This window comes from Corythoichthys intestinalis, chromosome 21 (genome assembly GCF_030265065.1).
Source record: "Corythoichthys intestinalis isolate RoL2023-P3 chromosome 21, ASM3026506v1, whole genome shotgun sequence".
Lineage (NCBI taxonomy): Eukaryota > Metazoa > Chordata > Actinopteri > Syngnathiformes > Syngnathidae > Corythoichthys > Corythoichthys intestinalis.
Genome location: NC_080415.1, coordinates 16,240,462 through 16,258,066, shown reverse-complemented (window position 1 = coordinate 16,258,066; position 17,605 = coordinate 16,240,462). Strand labels below are relative to the sequence as shown.

The window sequence follows — 17,605 nt, the reverse complement described above, 5'->3', positions numbered from 1 at the left end:
CTGTAAGTTAGGCAATTGTTCTTTTGTCGTACTTAGATCCTCATTTTTTGATTTTTTTTTTTTTTTTTTTATGCCGTTTGAGGCTCAACTCAGATATTTTAATCATGTTCCTGATCCGATGACTTGATTATCCGAACTAACTATTTATCGATTAATCGACTACTAAGATAATCGATAGCTACAGCCCTAATATCTAACCTACCTTCTCTTTCAAGATAGTATTATCGCCTACCTTACTCTTTGTGATGCAAAAACAAGAAGAGACCTGTGCGGTAATGTGCGACTAATGTAGTGAACCGTGTGCAAGCTTAAAAAAAACTCTGTGAGGCAAAAACGCGAGGAGACTTGTGCTTTTTTGACGAAGACGTTGAGCTCGCTATAACAACAAAACCTTTGCGCCTGTGCACATCATCATACTGCAACACCCAAATTGAAGCGTCATCAACAATAGGCCACTAGGAGAGAAGAATCGCATTAGTAAAGCATGATGGGAAAGATTACTGTATGACCAATAGGGCAACAGGATCTTATGGCGCGACATTTAAAAGCAGAAAGCAGGAAATGCATATGTATCTTTTATAGTGCTGTACCGTATTTTTACCTCTCGCATTCTGAAATTTCTTTCGTAACAAGAGGCAATATTTTCCCGTTGAGGCGTGTCGCAACCTGAAAATTCTGTTTGTGGAGACATTCGTAAGTAGAGGTACCATTGTACTGTAAATGCTGTAAATACATGAAGCAAGATTTATAATTTTGATATAAGTGTGATGTTTAACTAAATTTTGCTCTTCCACATGTAGACATCTTCTGCAGAACAGCTCAATAACGCTGGACACTGTCAGCGACTTAACCCGCGACATCCTTGAGTTGGCTGATAATGACATCACAGACAAGGTGAGCTATTACCCGGAGTCATTGTTTGAAGTTTGTGGCAGCCCCAAATGAAAGTGGTAAAGGCAGAACAAACAAGTATTCCCATCTCTCTTCGATTCATTACTATTTGCTTTAAACTCTTGGCAGATGCTACTCCTCGAGCGCCGTGTGGCAGAGCTGGAGAAGGACTCTGAAACTTCGGGGGAGCAGCACGCTCGTCTGAGGCAGGAGAATCTTCAGCTGGTGCATCGTGCCAACGCCTTTGAGGAGCAGCTGAAGGAGCAGGAGCTTCTCGCTGATGAGCAGTTGCAAAACGAGATCCGGCGCCACAAGGAAGCTCTGAGCAAGCTGGAGAGGGAGAAAGGGTTGGAGTTGGAAAACCTGCAGGCCAGGTACTTTCCTAGAGCACTACCAAAACAAAGCTACCGTTTGGTGACTCAATGCCGCCACCATGTGGCAGTAAGCTGAAACCCAGTTTCACTGCTGACATTAAAGTGCATACGACAGGAGAAAAATAGGATTATTATGTGAATTTGAATATTTTGAGACGATTCGACTATATACAACAATTTAGCAGATGACGAGAAATTAGTCTTTTAATCTGCCGGTTAGCCACGCCTACCATTATAGGGCTCTAGCGTCCCCAAAAGGTGGATGACGTCAGCGAAGTCAGGATTTCATCTGATTTAGTATGCAGCCCATTGAGGGGGAATTATTCATATCGAGGAAAACGAGACAAAGAGAGCCGCAAAATGTCATTGTTTCGGTCTCCTTACTCCAATATTTTTTACAGGATACTCTTTTTATCCAAGTATTTTCCCCAATTGCTAATTAAATGGCATGGTCATGACAAATAAGTTTTGTGATAAATGGAATATGAAATAATAAAAATGCATTTATTCAGGACGACATGGCAATATTACTCCATAATGGTCAAAACTGTCGACTTCATCTTTACTGTCGCACCTCCCGAACGATATTTTATGACACCTAAATCGGACATATGTCATTTTCCTTCCCCGGCTTCGGAGAATGTAAACAAACCAAGAGGCGTGACAGCTAGCCGACATGCTAACCCGAACAGAGTGATGTTTTAAAGTCTTCGAAGCGGAAAATCACACATAACTAGCCCGGAACATTTCACATGACGACTGGGTTGTCGATTGTCTTCGCCGATCGGCAAACCGCCCAGCGGAGAGCAATTTACAGCTCATTCCCCGGAGGAGGGCGGCTGCAGTTGTTGTGCAGCTAACGTGCAGCTAATGTGTATGAGGAGAGCTTTTTACATGCCTATCCATGATCAAACGTAAGTAGTTCTTTATTTAAAGAAAGTTTGTAGTGTTTAGTTTGTAATCGCTGTATTCGCAGCTATTTTTAACACAAAGTTGCAATTTCTGATCGGGTGGAAAATTTGACAGACTGAGTATAGTGGTCAGCGGGCAGGGGGATGTGCGACAAGCCGCCGGTTGTCGGCCGAGGGGACAAGGAGCATGTCAGCCATAAAATGCAAACCACCTCCGTATTAAAATGATCCCAGTATTTGACATAATACAAAACACGATGTTTACTCACTTCCTCGTAAGATCCATGGTCCCACAGTTGTAGGGCTTGTTTTGGCCAATATCCACCGATGAATGGAAAACTTTTGAAACTCCAAAAAGGCGCACATGCCTCTCCCTCATACAGCAAGATTTTTCTGCGGCCGTTTGGCTGGCGTGATGCGAAAAATAAACGTATTAATCCGCAAAATCAGCTATATCCTTAGTCCTTCTCATACAACAGTACGGCTGTATAGTGAAGAGGACTCCGTCCTCTGTACACGTCACAGCGCCCTCTTTCTCAACTCGAGACTGTTGCCGGAAGTCACTCATTTTCATGGCGCGGGATTCAAAAAACTAAATAAATATAGCGATCGCTTCCACACACATCCAAGCGGTCCATTTCATTCAGGAGCATAAAATACCGCGTGTATTATGAAATAAACATGCTTTTTTGTGTCACAGGCACTTTAAACTCATTCACTGTCATTGCCATGGATAAACATCAAATCAGTTTTAAGTGGGATGGAAGGCCTTAACATGATCATGTTTCAGTGCCATTGACGGTGATAGACGTCCAGTTTAATTTTACTGTGAGTGCTGACAGCGATCATTTAACAATTAGAAAAATATCGCTTTATTGCTGTATCCAAAATAAATGCCATTACTATTAAAAATAATAAGAATAATAGTAGTAATAGTGTGTCATTCCATAGTAATGGTTGTGTTTGTTCCACAGATGGATGCAACTGGATGAAGAAAATTGCGAACTGAGGTCCTGTGTTCCTTGTCTACGGGCTAACATCGAGAGGCTCGAGGAAGTCAGTGTTATGCCTCAGTCTGCTTCCAACAGTAATCAATAAAAAACACCCCATTTGATCTCCATTTTTTCCTCCAGGAGAAACAGAAGCTCGAAGATGAGGTGGACATAATGAACGACAAGTGGCAAAATGAAATGGAAACCAGGCAAAAGATGACTGACAAGCTGAGCCATGAACGGCATCAGACCCAAAAGGAAAAAGAGAGCACGCAGGAGGTAGGGCCGTTTTGCTAAATCGTAATGCGCATTTCCAAGCAAAAAGTATTCTCAATAATTCCTGTCCTTTCTGTCCTGCAGTTGATTGAGGACCTACGTAAGCAACTGGAACACTTGCAGTTGTACAAGCTGGAGGCCGAAGCAAAGCGAGGCCGCTCACCCAGCGCCGGACTGCAAGAGTATCAAACCCGTACTAGAGAGGCAGAACTGGAGCAAGAGATCAAAAGACTCAAGCAGGTAGAAAATTCGAAATCTTGAAATATTTGATCTGTATCCTTGGTCGTATGGGTGGGGGAGTCAGTTAGGCTACGTTCATACTACAGGTCTTAATGCACGAATCCGATTTTTTCGTGTTTTTCTGACTTGGGTGAGGCATTAACTTGACGGTCTGAACGGGATAAGTCGCATAGAAGTGGACCATTTCAAATCCGATCTGGGTCACTTTCGTATGTGGTTTAAATCCGATCTGGGCCTCATTTTTCCAGAACGTCGCGGCGGTCTGAACTGGCAAGTCTCCCATATCGGAATTCACGCAGCAATTACGTCATCAAAGAGCGAGAGAGACTGCGCCTATCAGTAGCGGTGCAGCTGTCCGTTAGCGCCTAGCTCGCCTTGAACACGGCTTTTGGGGAAGGGTCGGGCTTGGCAACATTCATTCATTCATTCATTTTCCATACCGCTTATTCCTCACGAGGGTCGCGGCAGTTATAGAAAAAAATTTTTTTAAATGGCTTGAGGATAAGCCTGAAGATAAACGGGGATTCTTTATGTCTTTTATTTGTGTCCTCTTTTTGGAAATCAAAATATGATTGCCCTAGAATGACGGATGACAGCCAGTATGTGTTGTCATTTGTTTTGATGTTTCTGTGCATGCGGGTAGTCTTGCTCAGCGCGTGTCGGACTGCGAATTAGTGCTTATGCGTAATACTTTAACGGTTTCAATGGCCAATGGCAGTCTGAACTGGCAGGCCGAAAAAACAGATATGATAAAAAATCGGATTTGTGCATTAAGACCAGCGGTATGAACGTAGCCTTATTGTATCAGCATTGACGTCATTTATGTTGACTTACTGTGCAGGACAACCGCAGCTTGAAGGAGCAGAACGATGAGCTGAATGGCCAAATCATCAATCTGAGCATTCAGGGAGCCAAAAGCCTCATGTCTGCTTCCTTTTCTGACTCCTTGGCAGCTGAGATCAACTCTGTGTCTCGCTCTGAGGTGACTGAATCAGTCGAATTTTAAAAAATTGTTTTGAAAAAACCAAAAACATTTTTTAAATCAAAAATTTAGCTTGAATTTCAATATTTTCTTGTGAGCATCCAGTATTATGCCATAGACAGACTAGTTAATCATTTTATTTCTTAAACTCCTTCACTCCAATTGGGTTCAAATGGATTGGACCTCTATCAATGGCACTGGAACATCACAATGTTGAAAAACTTGAAAAACAATTCCATTGTGTTGGATAATTATGCTGATTAAAATGAAAATGGACATGCTAATTCCATATTTTTCTACACAACTTTACTGTGTTGTTACTACTTGCACAGAACTAGTCAGAGGTGGGCAGAGTAGCCAAAAAGTTTACTCAAGAGTAGCGTTACGTAAAAATAATATTAGTAAAAGTAGCCATCCAAAAAATGTACTTACATACAAGTAAAAAAGTATTTGGTGAAAACAATACTCAGTTATCGATATGAACTGTTCTTATTGAACTGGACAATAACCTATTACATAACCATATTAAGCCAAGAGAATTTTTTTTTTACAGAACTGAATCATCATTCGTCCAAAAAACATGAGTGCCCTCTAGTGAGGAAAGTAGTTCCTAGTTTGAATAGCTGAATAGTGAATAGTAGTTCCTAACTTCCTTTATATTTCCTATAGGGCTATCAAAATTATCGCGTTAACGGGCGTTAATTAATTTTTTTAATTAATCACGTTAAAATATTTGACGCAATTAACGCAGATGCCCCGCTCAGACGGATTTAAATGACGGTATAGTGAAACGCTCACTTGTTAATTGTGTTTTATGGAGTTTTGCTGCCCTCTGCTGGCGCTTGGGTGCGACTGATTTTATAGGCTTCAGCACCCATGAGCATTGTGTAAGTATTTATTGACATCAACAATGGCGGGCTACTAGTTTATCTTTTGATGGAAAATTTTACAAATTTTATTAAAACGAAAACATTAAGAGGGGTTTTAATATAAAATTTCTATAACTTGTATTAACGTTTTTCTTTTAAGAACTACAAGTCTTTCTATCCATGGATCGCTTTAACAGAATGTTAATAATGTTAACGCCATCTTGTTGATTTATTGTTATTATAAACAAATACAGTCCTTATGTACCGTATGTTGAATGTATATGTCCATCTTGTGTCTTATCTTTCCATTCCAACAATAATTTACAGAAAAATATGGCATATTTTATAGATGGTTTGAATTGCGATTAATTGCGATTAATTACGATTAATAGATTTTTAAGCTGTAATTAACTCGATTAAAAATTTTAATCGTTTGACAGCCCTAATTTCCTATTATGAAATTAAAAGGATCATATCTCCGGTTTTCCAGAGTCAACCAGTGCCGAATAAAACTTGGGAGAGAGGTTAAAATCTGCGCTTTCGAATCATGTTGAGGGCAGAGCTCTATGTCAAATACTTAACTTTTTACGGTGCTTTAAAGACACTACGTGATTGAACAGGCTGGCGTGATCAAAGAACGGCAAGCACGAGTCTGATTTATATAATATAGTCATGTGATTATTGTTGCAGCGTCTCACTGGTGAAAATGGTAGTTATTGTTGGCATTGCTGGCAAAAAGGAAAATAATGTAGAATAAAGAGGATAAATGTAACGACCAGTGTAGCCCAAAGTATCGGAGTTGGAGTATTGTTTCTTCTTCACAAATCTACTCAAGTTAAAAGTATGGCTCCGTAAACTTACTTTTAGAAATACATTTTTCTCAAAAAGTTACTCAAATAAATGTAACGGCGTAAATGTAACACGTTACTACCCACCGCTGGAACTAGTCATATCCTTTTTAATAACATAATTAGGGTTGGGTATCGTTTGAATTTGAACGGTTCCGATTCAGATTCTTTTAATACTCAGGGTAAAAAAAATTGCATAGTTTATATTAAATACTTCTCGATTTTTTTTTTTTTTTTTTTAATTATATGAACTTTCAAATAACTTTGTTATGAATTTCTCACAGGGCTATTTTTAACTTGTATATAAATATCAGTCTTTGAACTTGAATATGATGAAGTTTCTTTCCACAGGACTGCACTTTCACAAAGATTTTTCAAAAGCTCAAGGAGAAAATATTAACACATATTCTTTTGCCTATGTTTTAGAGCAGTGTTGTGAGTAGGTCTAAGAGGTTTGGCGTAGGAAAGAAACGCAGAGCCCTATTTTGGTACCCTCATTAAATCTAGACAAAGTGGCTTTTTAGACCAGGTTCTGGACCGGTTTGCTCCCTTTTTATAGGCTTAATCCTATTAACTGCTAGTCCTCGATCTGATGGGAGGAGGAACTGGTTTGCTCAGTGGAAGGTTGACTCGTACTTGGTATGAGGGAATACAGCAGACCAATGGGCAGCATGGTCTCAGATTTTGACCTGTTTATAAAACATGCTGTCAAAATAAGAGGAATTTTTAATTTGCTAGTTGCTAATTAGCGTGCTAGCATAGATATATTAGTTTGAATTTGAAAAAATATGCTTTATTATCTCATTCCGAAGGGTTCGGTGAATCCACATGTGAAACTTATGGGGTTCGGTACCTTTAGCAAGGTTAAGAACCACTGTTTTAAAGTGTCTTATGCTGGAGGCATTTTTACATGTTATTGAGCTCCCACTAATGGGCTGACCTGGTTCAGAATATCAAACAAACAAACAACTTGTAAAACCCAGACTGTCAGGAAAATGATCATGTCTGCCTTCTCAGGCCATAAAAGTGAGCGTTCTGGACGGATAGTGTCTCCTGCAGTGGAGAATACGCGTTCACTGGGTGTAGATGAAGCTTGAACGCATAACAGCTGGTGATTGGTACTCACAGCAGAGTAGATAAATAAATGTCACCTATCACTTGTGAAGCACGTGAAAAAAACAACAACTCATGATGCACATTGATACGACGGGGTATTATGGCCAAATTTAATACATTTTAAAAAAGGACTACGAGATTAGTCGTACTATTGAGAAAGTCACAAATATTACGTAAGGGTAAGGTAGCTGTGAGCCACTATGCACTTTACAAACATGTACCTTAGCTGGGGAGCTACGAAGAAGCATTTATTGGTATAAGTTCTTCTATTGATTATAATTTGATGATCTTTTAATACTTTTGATTTTACCGGAGGCTGCAACGCGCTACATAAAGTACGAAGCTGCTATATAGCTACATTAGCCCGACGTAATAATACGACTTATTCTCGTACTATTCCATGCATCCATCAATCATTTACCGCTTAATAAGGGGTCGCGGGGGCAGCAGAAGACGGAAGTAATTTATTGTTTTACTTACCTGGTTCTGACTGGTTAGAGGTCCGGCGCAGTGCGTCAAATACGCGGCACTCAGCTATGCACTACTCAGCACTTGTATTCCATGAAGCCGGAGGTGTTTAATCATATTGGTCATGCGGTCACCTTTGCCTGATATGGCTGTGTTGCAAATTTTGCACTGAGCTGACTGGTCATTGTTCTTTGTGAAGTTGAGCCAAACTTTTGACCGCCACCACACAGTGACTATGTTTGAAATCAAGTTGCAATGCACAACCACACGCTTCATGTGGCTCCGTCTATGTAGTGTTCGGCAGCTATTTTTTCCGGTCGGCGGTCAGGACTTCGAAACTTGGAATCTAAATTAAAAATTTTGAACGGTTCCGGGAGAACCGGAGTGTTAGTCCCGCATCCCATCAATGCTCGATGCCCAACCCTAAACATAATAGTGTTAACTTTACAGTCATGCATTTTTCTTTCATATTTCATTGTCAGTCAGTATTTGAAAACTTTTAATGAACCAGCAGTAAGTACAACATTTTCCATATTTTTTTTAGAAAACTGTAACCCCGTGGCTCAAAAAAATCATGTCATGGGGAAAAACTGAGATCAGGTTTAGTTTCCGCACCCAGAAATTAGCTTAAAACACCTGTCAAACCTAACTCAAGAAAAACTGCTTTAGGGCTGCAGCTATCAAATATTCTAGTAGTCGATTAATCGTTGGACCAGTTAGTTCGAATAATCGGGTAATCGGATATGGAACATGAACAATTAAAATACCTGAGCTGAGCCTCAAAGGCTATAATTTTTTTTTTTTTAAATGGGGATCTATGTACAACAAAAGAACAATTGGCTAACTTAAAAAGTCTACTAGCTTAAATGCTAAAGTTTTTTTTTACAATGCTCTTAACAAATGGTTCGGACGCATTTCCACAAAAATACGGCTAAATATATATATAAACTAAATTATGAATGCATTAAAAAACATTATCTCAAAAAAAACTTAGCTTACGTTGGGCTTTACAGGGAGCAGTTGGATTAAGCTATGTGAAAAGAGGCAGACCAGAGGGCAGTGTATCCACCCTAATTAATAAAACTAAATGCAAACACTTAAAAAAAAAAAAAAAAACATTACAACGCTACTTTAATTAAACGAATACTCGAAGCAACAAAATTTAATCCAAATAATTTTTTTCTAATCGAATACTCGAGTTAATCAATTAATCGTTGCAGCACTAAACTGCTTACTATTGTTATCGTTCACTACCAGTTGAATGACTGAATTGGACGTCTTTCGCTGCCAATGGCAATGAATGAGTTCAAATCCAGTTCCATTTCTGAACTCAATATATCTTTTGTTCACAGTTGATGGAGGCCGTCCACAAGCAGGAGGAGATCAATTACAGACTCCAGGACTACATTGACAAAATAATTGTGGCCATCATGGAGTCCAACCCTTCCATCCTTGAGGTCAAATAGGCGTCACCTAGATGGAGGGGAACAAAGCGACACAGTGACCTCATCGTGAATAAAAACAAGTAATCCTCCACAATAATAGAAGATTATTATATTTGTAAGTGTGTATGTGCGTGTCAGGTTCTGGTGACTTCCATGTGTTTTGGCCAGAGGAACCTGACGCTAACGTGTGAAACTAAATCATCCCACAGCCCCTTCATCCTTAAATTTTGACTTTAAAAGAAGGATTAGGTAATTACTAGTATATACCTTGAAGGCCTTAAATTTGGAGGTGATCAAATACATCCTACTACTCGCCTCAGTTGAAACTGGAATTGTTGGGATTTGCACCATCGTCTCCTGAGCTAAGCTGCTGGCGTATGGTATGAATCACTGGTCAGCTGCTTTTGACTTTTTGGGGGCACTGGCTAAATTATAAATGGCGTTTTTGTTGTTGTTGTTAATTTACAATGAAACAAGGGTCCTGGAACTCCGGTGGGCTGGAAAGTCAGAACTATATAGCAATGTTTTTCCCAACCTTCATTTACTTGTCATTAGACAATGTCACAAAAGTGACTACACAGATACATACATAATTTACCTTCTGTCATCTAGTAGCTATTCGACAAAGATACATAATTTGCAGTAAATACAATTTTCATAAACTGGATAATATCTCACTTTGGTTGGAAATCAAAACTAAGAGTATTGACGCCAAAAAAGGCCCAATCTGGTTCCAGTGTCCACTTGCTGAGTTTGTGTTTTGTTTTGTTTTTTTGTGAATTATTGTCAATGAAACTGTCAATACAAAAAATATGTTTAACTGGTTATATGTGAAGAATATGGAAAACTTTATGAACATTTATTTGATACCCAGTCTATGTACTGTTATTGTTCTCATCAGTAACACAATTCAGCGTATTTATAGAATGACTCTCTCACCCCAAATGTTTTTCTCTACTACTAGTGCCACTTTTGACCTACTACACACCTACTACATCTTAGTAAACTACTGTCTTTCAGTAGTACCACTTCTAGGCCCAACAAATAAGTTTCCATGTCTGGTATCCATCTGTCTTTCACATACAGTCAATCTATTTTGCAGTTTAAATGGATTGGGCGGCTGTCAATAGTGCACTCTTTATTCTTAGAAATCCTAATTCCTGCTAGTTGGGTCTAGTAGTGTTACTAATATAGTACACTGGTTTACTAGTAAGGCTAAATTGCATAATAATATGCTAAATGTAGAACTAGTAATGAACAAAAAACCTGCGAGTCATTTTACAACTGCACTGTTTATTCTTAATATCAACTCATTTGCTGTTGTTGACGGCTGGCTACGAAGTTTGCTGCCAACCCTCCCAGTCAAAATGGATTGGACATCTATCGTCCTCAATGGACACAAATTAATATATAGGGTGGGGCAGAGCAACTTTCTTATTTAGATTTGGCGCCCTGAAGCCGTGGTTGCTCTGAGGATGGTAGGGATGGACTTATTTGAAAGGGTGGGGCTTAAAGTTTGGTTTTTAATGTGCGTTATTTAGTTTATTTTTAAGGAACCCCAGTGAGCATCATGAAGTGGACAAAGTTGGAACGCGCTTCGCTGTTGAGGCATTTTTTCCAAGCGGTCGTTCAATTGTCGCAACGCAACATGCGTTTCATAGACATTTTAATATTGCTTCCCCGTGGTCGTGTTCCTGGCCGGAAGTCGATTATTTCATGGGTAAACAACTTCAGGGAAACTGGTGATGCAAAGAAAAAGAAACCTGGCCTACCACGAACAGCAAGGACACCCCAAAACATTGACGCTGTGAGACATTCTGTTTTGAGATCTCCCCAATGGTCTGCCCGCAAACACGCATCTGTTCTTGGGGTGTCTGCTCGTTGTGTGGGACGAATCCTCCATGAAGAATTGAAATTTTGGAATGGAATGCACGTTACGCTGCATTAAGAACCAAACTTTAAGCCCCACCCTCTCAAATAAATCCGTCCCTACCATCCTCAGAGCACCCATCGCTTCAGGGCGTCAAATTTAAATAAGCAAGTTGCTCTGCCCCACCCTGTAGTACATTGATGTTGACCTGGATTTCTTTCAAGAAAATGGGAGAAAGGTTTGAACAGCTTTTATACTAGAGTCAAATGCACTTTGCACTAAATTTTGTTTGGATTATGTTGTTTTTTTCTTATGAATTGAAGGGATGAAAAAGCAAATCTACAAATTTGTGGGATTTTAAGCGCGCTCAGGTGCGGGCTCATGCAATGACCAATTTACAAGGCAATCAGAACTGCCACATTTCATCAGAATTACTTGGTTTTGCTTTCACGTCACAAAGATTACATCATTAGGTGGACTCTGGACTTCTCTGGATGATGCGTGGAGCAAACCTTCAATGTAATTTTTCACCCACGTGTTGGACACCAATGCTGCATTCATCTGGATTTTGAAGGACTCATGAACAATGGATCGAAGTTATAGCTTTTAATGTTGGGTGAGAAAAACTGTCCAGCTTTGCTTTCTGCACAAAACTTGCTCACTTCAATGTCACCCACAATTCTTCACCTGCCACTCCTTGGAATATGGCCTTGGATGTAAATGACTTGTAAAGTTTTTTCTACGCTCATTCTAGATTGTAGGTATTTTTTTAGACAGAGGGGAACAACAACAAAAACATTTATTTTTCTCATCTTTTACGGTGAGAAAAACGGTGAGGCTGCCTGTATTCCATTTCTAGCATGTAGCGTGTACAGTTTTTCTTTATCGGAAATCACAGATATTTATTCAGTAAGTGACACAACAACACACTTGTTATCTATTCTGCAAAATCTTTTTGTTTTGAGGCGATATTTAATACACAGTGATTTAAGAGAAATGTGCATATCATCTCAGCGTGTGCGTAATAATTTGCTGCAAGAAGTCATTAATTGAGGTAGTGTATATTATCGTGACCGCGCGAGGGTCCAGCTTTGAGTCGTCTTCCCGTTTTGAAGTCAGGTACTGCATGGAAACACTGATTTTCATTATATACTTCTTACCTATCCAGGCTACTGACAATATTTTGTCACTTTGAGTGCGGTTGGAGCATTTTCTTCATTTGATTTACTACCCCTGCAATGGTTCTCACCACCATATTTATTGTGACATGCACAGTTTGAATTTTAAAACAGTGTTTAAATCTTGTAAAAAAAAAAAAAAGTCCCTGTAAAGTAAAAATGAGTTTTCTAAATGTGACACACAATAAAGAAGCCGTGAACACAAGGCACTCCAAAACGGTTGACGCGACAAAAAAAAAAAAAATTCCACCCATTCTTGCAATACGAAAGGCTGACAACGAACAGTTCCAAAACTGCCAGGTGGCTATTTGAAAATACGATGCTTTTCTGGTTAATATGTTTTGAACAAAGCTGCTGGTGTTCATATATCGTGAGGACTTCTGTCAGACTACAGTGATCCCTCGCTACTTCGCCCTTCAAACTTCGCGCCCTCAGTCCATAGCGGATTTTTTTTTTTTTTTCTATAAATTATATGCAGATGAGCTGCTAACCCGAGCAGATCGCGTAGTCTCCCTCTCCTTACCTCCCTCTCCCTGCTCTTTGTTGGTCAGGCAAAGAGTGCACTGGAGTTACTTATTAAATTCAACGATGATTGACAGACGTTTAATGTTTGCTCTTGCCAGAGAAGCGAAATTCAAAGCTTTGCATGCATCAATCATCGTTTAACTTGTTAAACAGTTGCTGTGGCAACTCTTGTGTACACTGGAAAAAACACTTCTAAAACGAGTAGAAAATTACTTGAAATGAGAAGATTTGCTTATAACAAGAAAATTTTGCCAATGGAACGAGAAATTTTTGTCTTGGTAAGTATTCTTAAAATGAGACATCCATTCAGGATGAATGAGATTTTAAAACTAGTTATATTTTACTGTATTTTACTTCTTACCAAGACAAAAATTGCTTGTTCTATTGGCTGAATTTTCTTACTTGTTATAAGCAAATCTTCTCATTTCAAATCATTTTTGACTCATGTTGGAAGTGACATTTTTTCCAGTGTAAGTGAGCAGCTGGAGCGATTTTAGGTGGGCCCACTCAATGAAGCATTTAATAAAGCCAAGCATTTTTCTGCTTTATTCTTGTTCAAAAAATAATGCGGTGGGACAATAACATGTTTATAATTTATCATAATCATTACATTTTAAGTGCTTAAAAAACATTTATTAAAAAAAAAAAAAAATATATATATATATATATATATATATATATATATATATTAGGGCTGTCAAAATAATTGCGTTAACGGGCAGTAACTAATTTTTTTAAATTAATCACGTTAAAATATTTGACGCAATTAACGCACATGTCCCGCTCAGACAGATTTAAATGACAGTAGAGTGAAATGCCCACTTGTTAATTGTTTTATGGAGTTTTGCCGCCCTCTGCTGGCGCTTGGGTGCGACTGATTTTATAGGCTTCAGCACCCATGAGCATTGTGTAAGTAATTATTGACAAAAATGGCGGACTACTAGTTTATTTTTTGAATGAAAATTTTACAAATTTTATTAAAACGAAAACATTAAGAGGGGTTTTAATATAAAATTTCTATAACTTGTACTAACATTTATCTTTTAAGAACTACAAGTCTTTCTATCCATGGATCACTTTAACAGAATGTTAATAATGTTAATGCCATCTTGTTGATTTATTGTTATAATAAACAAATACAGTCCTTATGTACCGTATGTTGAATGTATATATCCATCTTGTGTCTTATCTTTCCATTCCAACAATTTATTTTACAGAATATATATATATAATTTACAGAAAAATATGGCATATTTTATCGATGGTTTGAATTGCGATGAATTACAATAATTAATTTTTAAGTTGTAATTAACTCGATTAAAAATGTTAATCGTTTGACAGCCCTAATATATATATGTGTACATAAGTATGTTTAATTTGGGGAAAAAAGTGAAAAAACATGTCTTACATATATTATCTCTTTCCAATACTAAATCTGAATAAATACATTGAACACATACAAAAAATATACTTTTGGGGGAGAGGGGGGGGCTACTTTGACAGTTTTTTTACTTATCGCATCGGGTTCTGGTCCCCATTAACCGTGAAAAACGAGGGATCACTGTACTGTTTTTTTTAGCCATGCCTAACACAAAACATCAGAAAAACACTACTAAATATTTTGTATTCATACACATTTTAAAAAATTATCTTCAAACGTGCACTATACTCATGAAAAAAAAAAAATAAGAATTCACTTCACAGGGTCTTTAATGATCATGAAATTGTATTTCACACGCACAAGAGTTATACGTTAAAAACAAATTGTTCTTAAAGATTAAAGCAATTAGGGATGTCCCGATCCCATCAGGTGATCGGAAATCGGGCCGATTGCGCCATTTTTCAGAGGATCGGAATCTGGTGAAAAGGATGTTTTTTTTATCTTTATCATATATATATATATATATATATATTTTTTTTTTTTTTTTTTTTTAATTAAAAAAAATATTTGTTTTTCTGTTTCATGGTCGTACAGCCTCTCACTCTCCATTCTGCTGCTATTTTTGGTCACCAGTGCAGCTGGCATTTGATACTTAAAGATGATTGACAGGTTTGTAGCTTTGATCTGGCGGGTGAAGGCTCGGTAGCTCTGTGATCAAAGGCACAAATGTGTTAATCATTGTTTAGTCAACATTCATTGTCGAGATGCTGTTCTCGGCAGTGTGAGCATCAAAGTGTGAGTGAATTTGAGTGGACTGATTCATATGAATGTTATGGAGAGTTATTAAAGTATGGCGTTAAAGGTAATGCAATGAAAAATGTGGGCGCGCCTACATTTTGTGCTGGTGCACCTTAAGAAAAAAGTGCAACCAGTGCAAAAAGTACCTAAGTGTGCAGCCTTGGCAATATTTATCGTAATGTTATTTTTTTCCATTATCGTTCCAATAAGTCAAATTTATATATTTTCTTTACTTTAAAAAGTAACAAAGCTATTCAGAAATACAATGGCATCACCAAAAGATACAAAAATATATACGTTTTATACTCCGCAACACTCCCAGAAAAAGCGGAAGAAGTGTTTGGAACTTTTGTTCAAATGAAAACAAAACCAAAAAAAAAAAAATTTTTTTTTTTTTTTCCAGGAATAAGATCGGGACTCTATCGGCATATCCTCAATATCAGGTGACTCGGACTTGGGTGCAAAAATACGCGATCGGGACATCCCTAATAGTAAATTGAATACAACAAAACTCCTATTTCCCCATTACAGAGAGCTAATGTACTAATAATGGTACTAGTAAAAAATTAAGAGCCACAGCTTTACATACATGGAAGAATTGCTTTGTTAAGAAGAAACAGGATGACAAGAAAACTAACTTTTGCACATGAGTGACATTCAACATTTTTTTTTTTTTTTTTTTTGGGCAGAGGTGATTGCACTTTAACCACATTAGATTTTTTTTTATGACCAAATATGTGCTAATACAACTCTAGTTCATCAGGTAACACAAACATAAAAGAATCACTCTTCTAGTCTAAAACACTGTGCCTGTTTCAAACTTTGCCTCTAAACAATTCTGACAGAAAAAGCACTGACCACACCACGTTGTTTCATGATTAATGGTCAAACTTTTGCTGTAAATTTAAATTGTCACTTTTGTGGATTTTGCTCTCACTCACTTCCAGTGTCCAAAGAAAATTTCAGGCGCCGCCATCACTACATGTGTAGTGCATGATTTGCCATATATTGTATGACATGGGAAGAAGACATGTTGGAGAAAGAAAAAAAAATGAGTAAAATGTATTCATATTTTGGAAAAATAAATGTATAAATTATAACGGTATTGTTTAAAGCAATATTTTATTTTTATTTTTGAAATATCCCTTATAGATCCAATTGCCGTTGGGGTAAATACTGTACAATTTTAGTTATTGTAAAAAGAGAAATTATAAAAGTAAACAGTGAGTGTACGAATAGGAAAATAAAAGGAGTAACATAACCGGCTGTGTATGACTGTTTATTTTACACACACATCCAAACCCGTCCATGCACTATTGAGCAGTAGTGTTAATCTTACTTTAACAAAGTACCGTAATTAGTTACAAATTACCTCTACTCAATTACCTCACTGTGAGTTATTAGTTTTTCAGCAAAGTAACTGACGTTACTTTTCATGTTCTACACGTTATTACATTATACATTCTATAACATCTTTCACAATAAAGATTTCAAAGTTTATATTAACTGATTGAAGATTAAAAATACTATATACAGTATTTTAGAACATTTGGTATTTTTTTGGATCAAATATATTAGTCTGTTATGAAACACAAATGTAAACTGACCATTAACCAGTGCAAATCTCTGAAAGTGAATCTCCATCCTACTGCACAATAAGCCGAACACTATTCTCAAATATTCAGTAAAGTACCAAAATTAAATCTGATTCAAGTTTGAGAACGCTACCTTTGAAATTCCCTGCCGTTATCTCTGTCTTGTTGTTTTTGCCAGAGCGTGCAGTCAGAATGAAGCATGGCATGATCTGCCCACCAAGCCAATCATCGCGTTTGCAATGGCGTCACCACACCCGTCCCTCCTCCCCTCTCCCGCTCTGCTCTCTCCAAGCAAGCAGCTGATGTGTGACAAGATCAACTGTCGACAACTCGCGCTTCATTCAACCAAATTGTAGTAACACGCCCCTTCACATCCTCAGTTACGGTAACGGCAGCAGTCTGGTTGCAATGGCCACGCCGGCTAGCAACAGCCCATCCTCCGGCGATGGTGAGAGTGGGAGCGGCGTCCGCTCTCACGTGCAGCTGGTGCAGGGAGAGACAATAGACGAGGAAGAGGGTAATGATGAGCTGGTGGAAGTTCCTCAGAAAAGCGCAGGGCAAGTAAATAGAGATGAAGAAAGTTACTTCCTAGGTATATTGGCAATTGTTATCCACCGGGTGGCTACATTTTAAATTAAATAAATGGCAATTAAAGGGTTAGTGCCAGCTAGTCCATGTCCCCGTTTGCAATTGTGTCAATGCTAGTCCTACTATCCCTCTAAAAAATAATATTTCCTGTTAATTTCTCAGTGGCTATTCAAGTTAAAATGTATCATAATGCAATGTGTAGTTCTTCACTTCATAGCCGCTTCATTTTTCTCTCAAAGTGTACGAAATTGATGCATT

The 17,605-nt window shown here is 38.1% G+C and overlaps 1 protein-coding gene across 3 annotated transcripts in view; it reads left to right on the top strand.

The window, feature by feature from the left end:
* Positions 1–16,425, top strand: part of rab11fip3 (RAB11 family interacting protein 3 (class II)) — a 52,861-nt gene extending 36,436 nt beyond the window's left edge. For all 3 annotated transcript variants that reach the window (XM_057826071.1, XM_057826070.1, XM_057826069.1), the window contains 7 exons: positions 801–894; positions 1,021–1,265; positions 3,151–3,232; positions 3,310–3,447; positions 3,529–3,684; positions 4,526–4,666; positions 9,320–16,425. In XM_057826071.1, coding sequence (XP_057682054.1) covers positions 801–894; positions 1,021–1,265; positions 3,151–3,232; positions 3,310–3,447; positions 3,529–3,684; positions 4,526–4,666; positions 9,320–9,433 — 970 coding nt within the window. In that variant the 3' untranslated portion in view covers positions 9,434–16,425. The remainder of the gene's footprint in view (positions 1–800; positions 895–1,020; positions 1,266–3,150; positions 3,233–3,309; positions 3,448–3,528; positions 3,685–4,525; positions 4,667–9,319) is intronic.
* Positions 16,426–17,605: the final 1,180 nt, after the last annotated feature.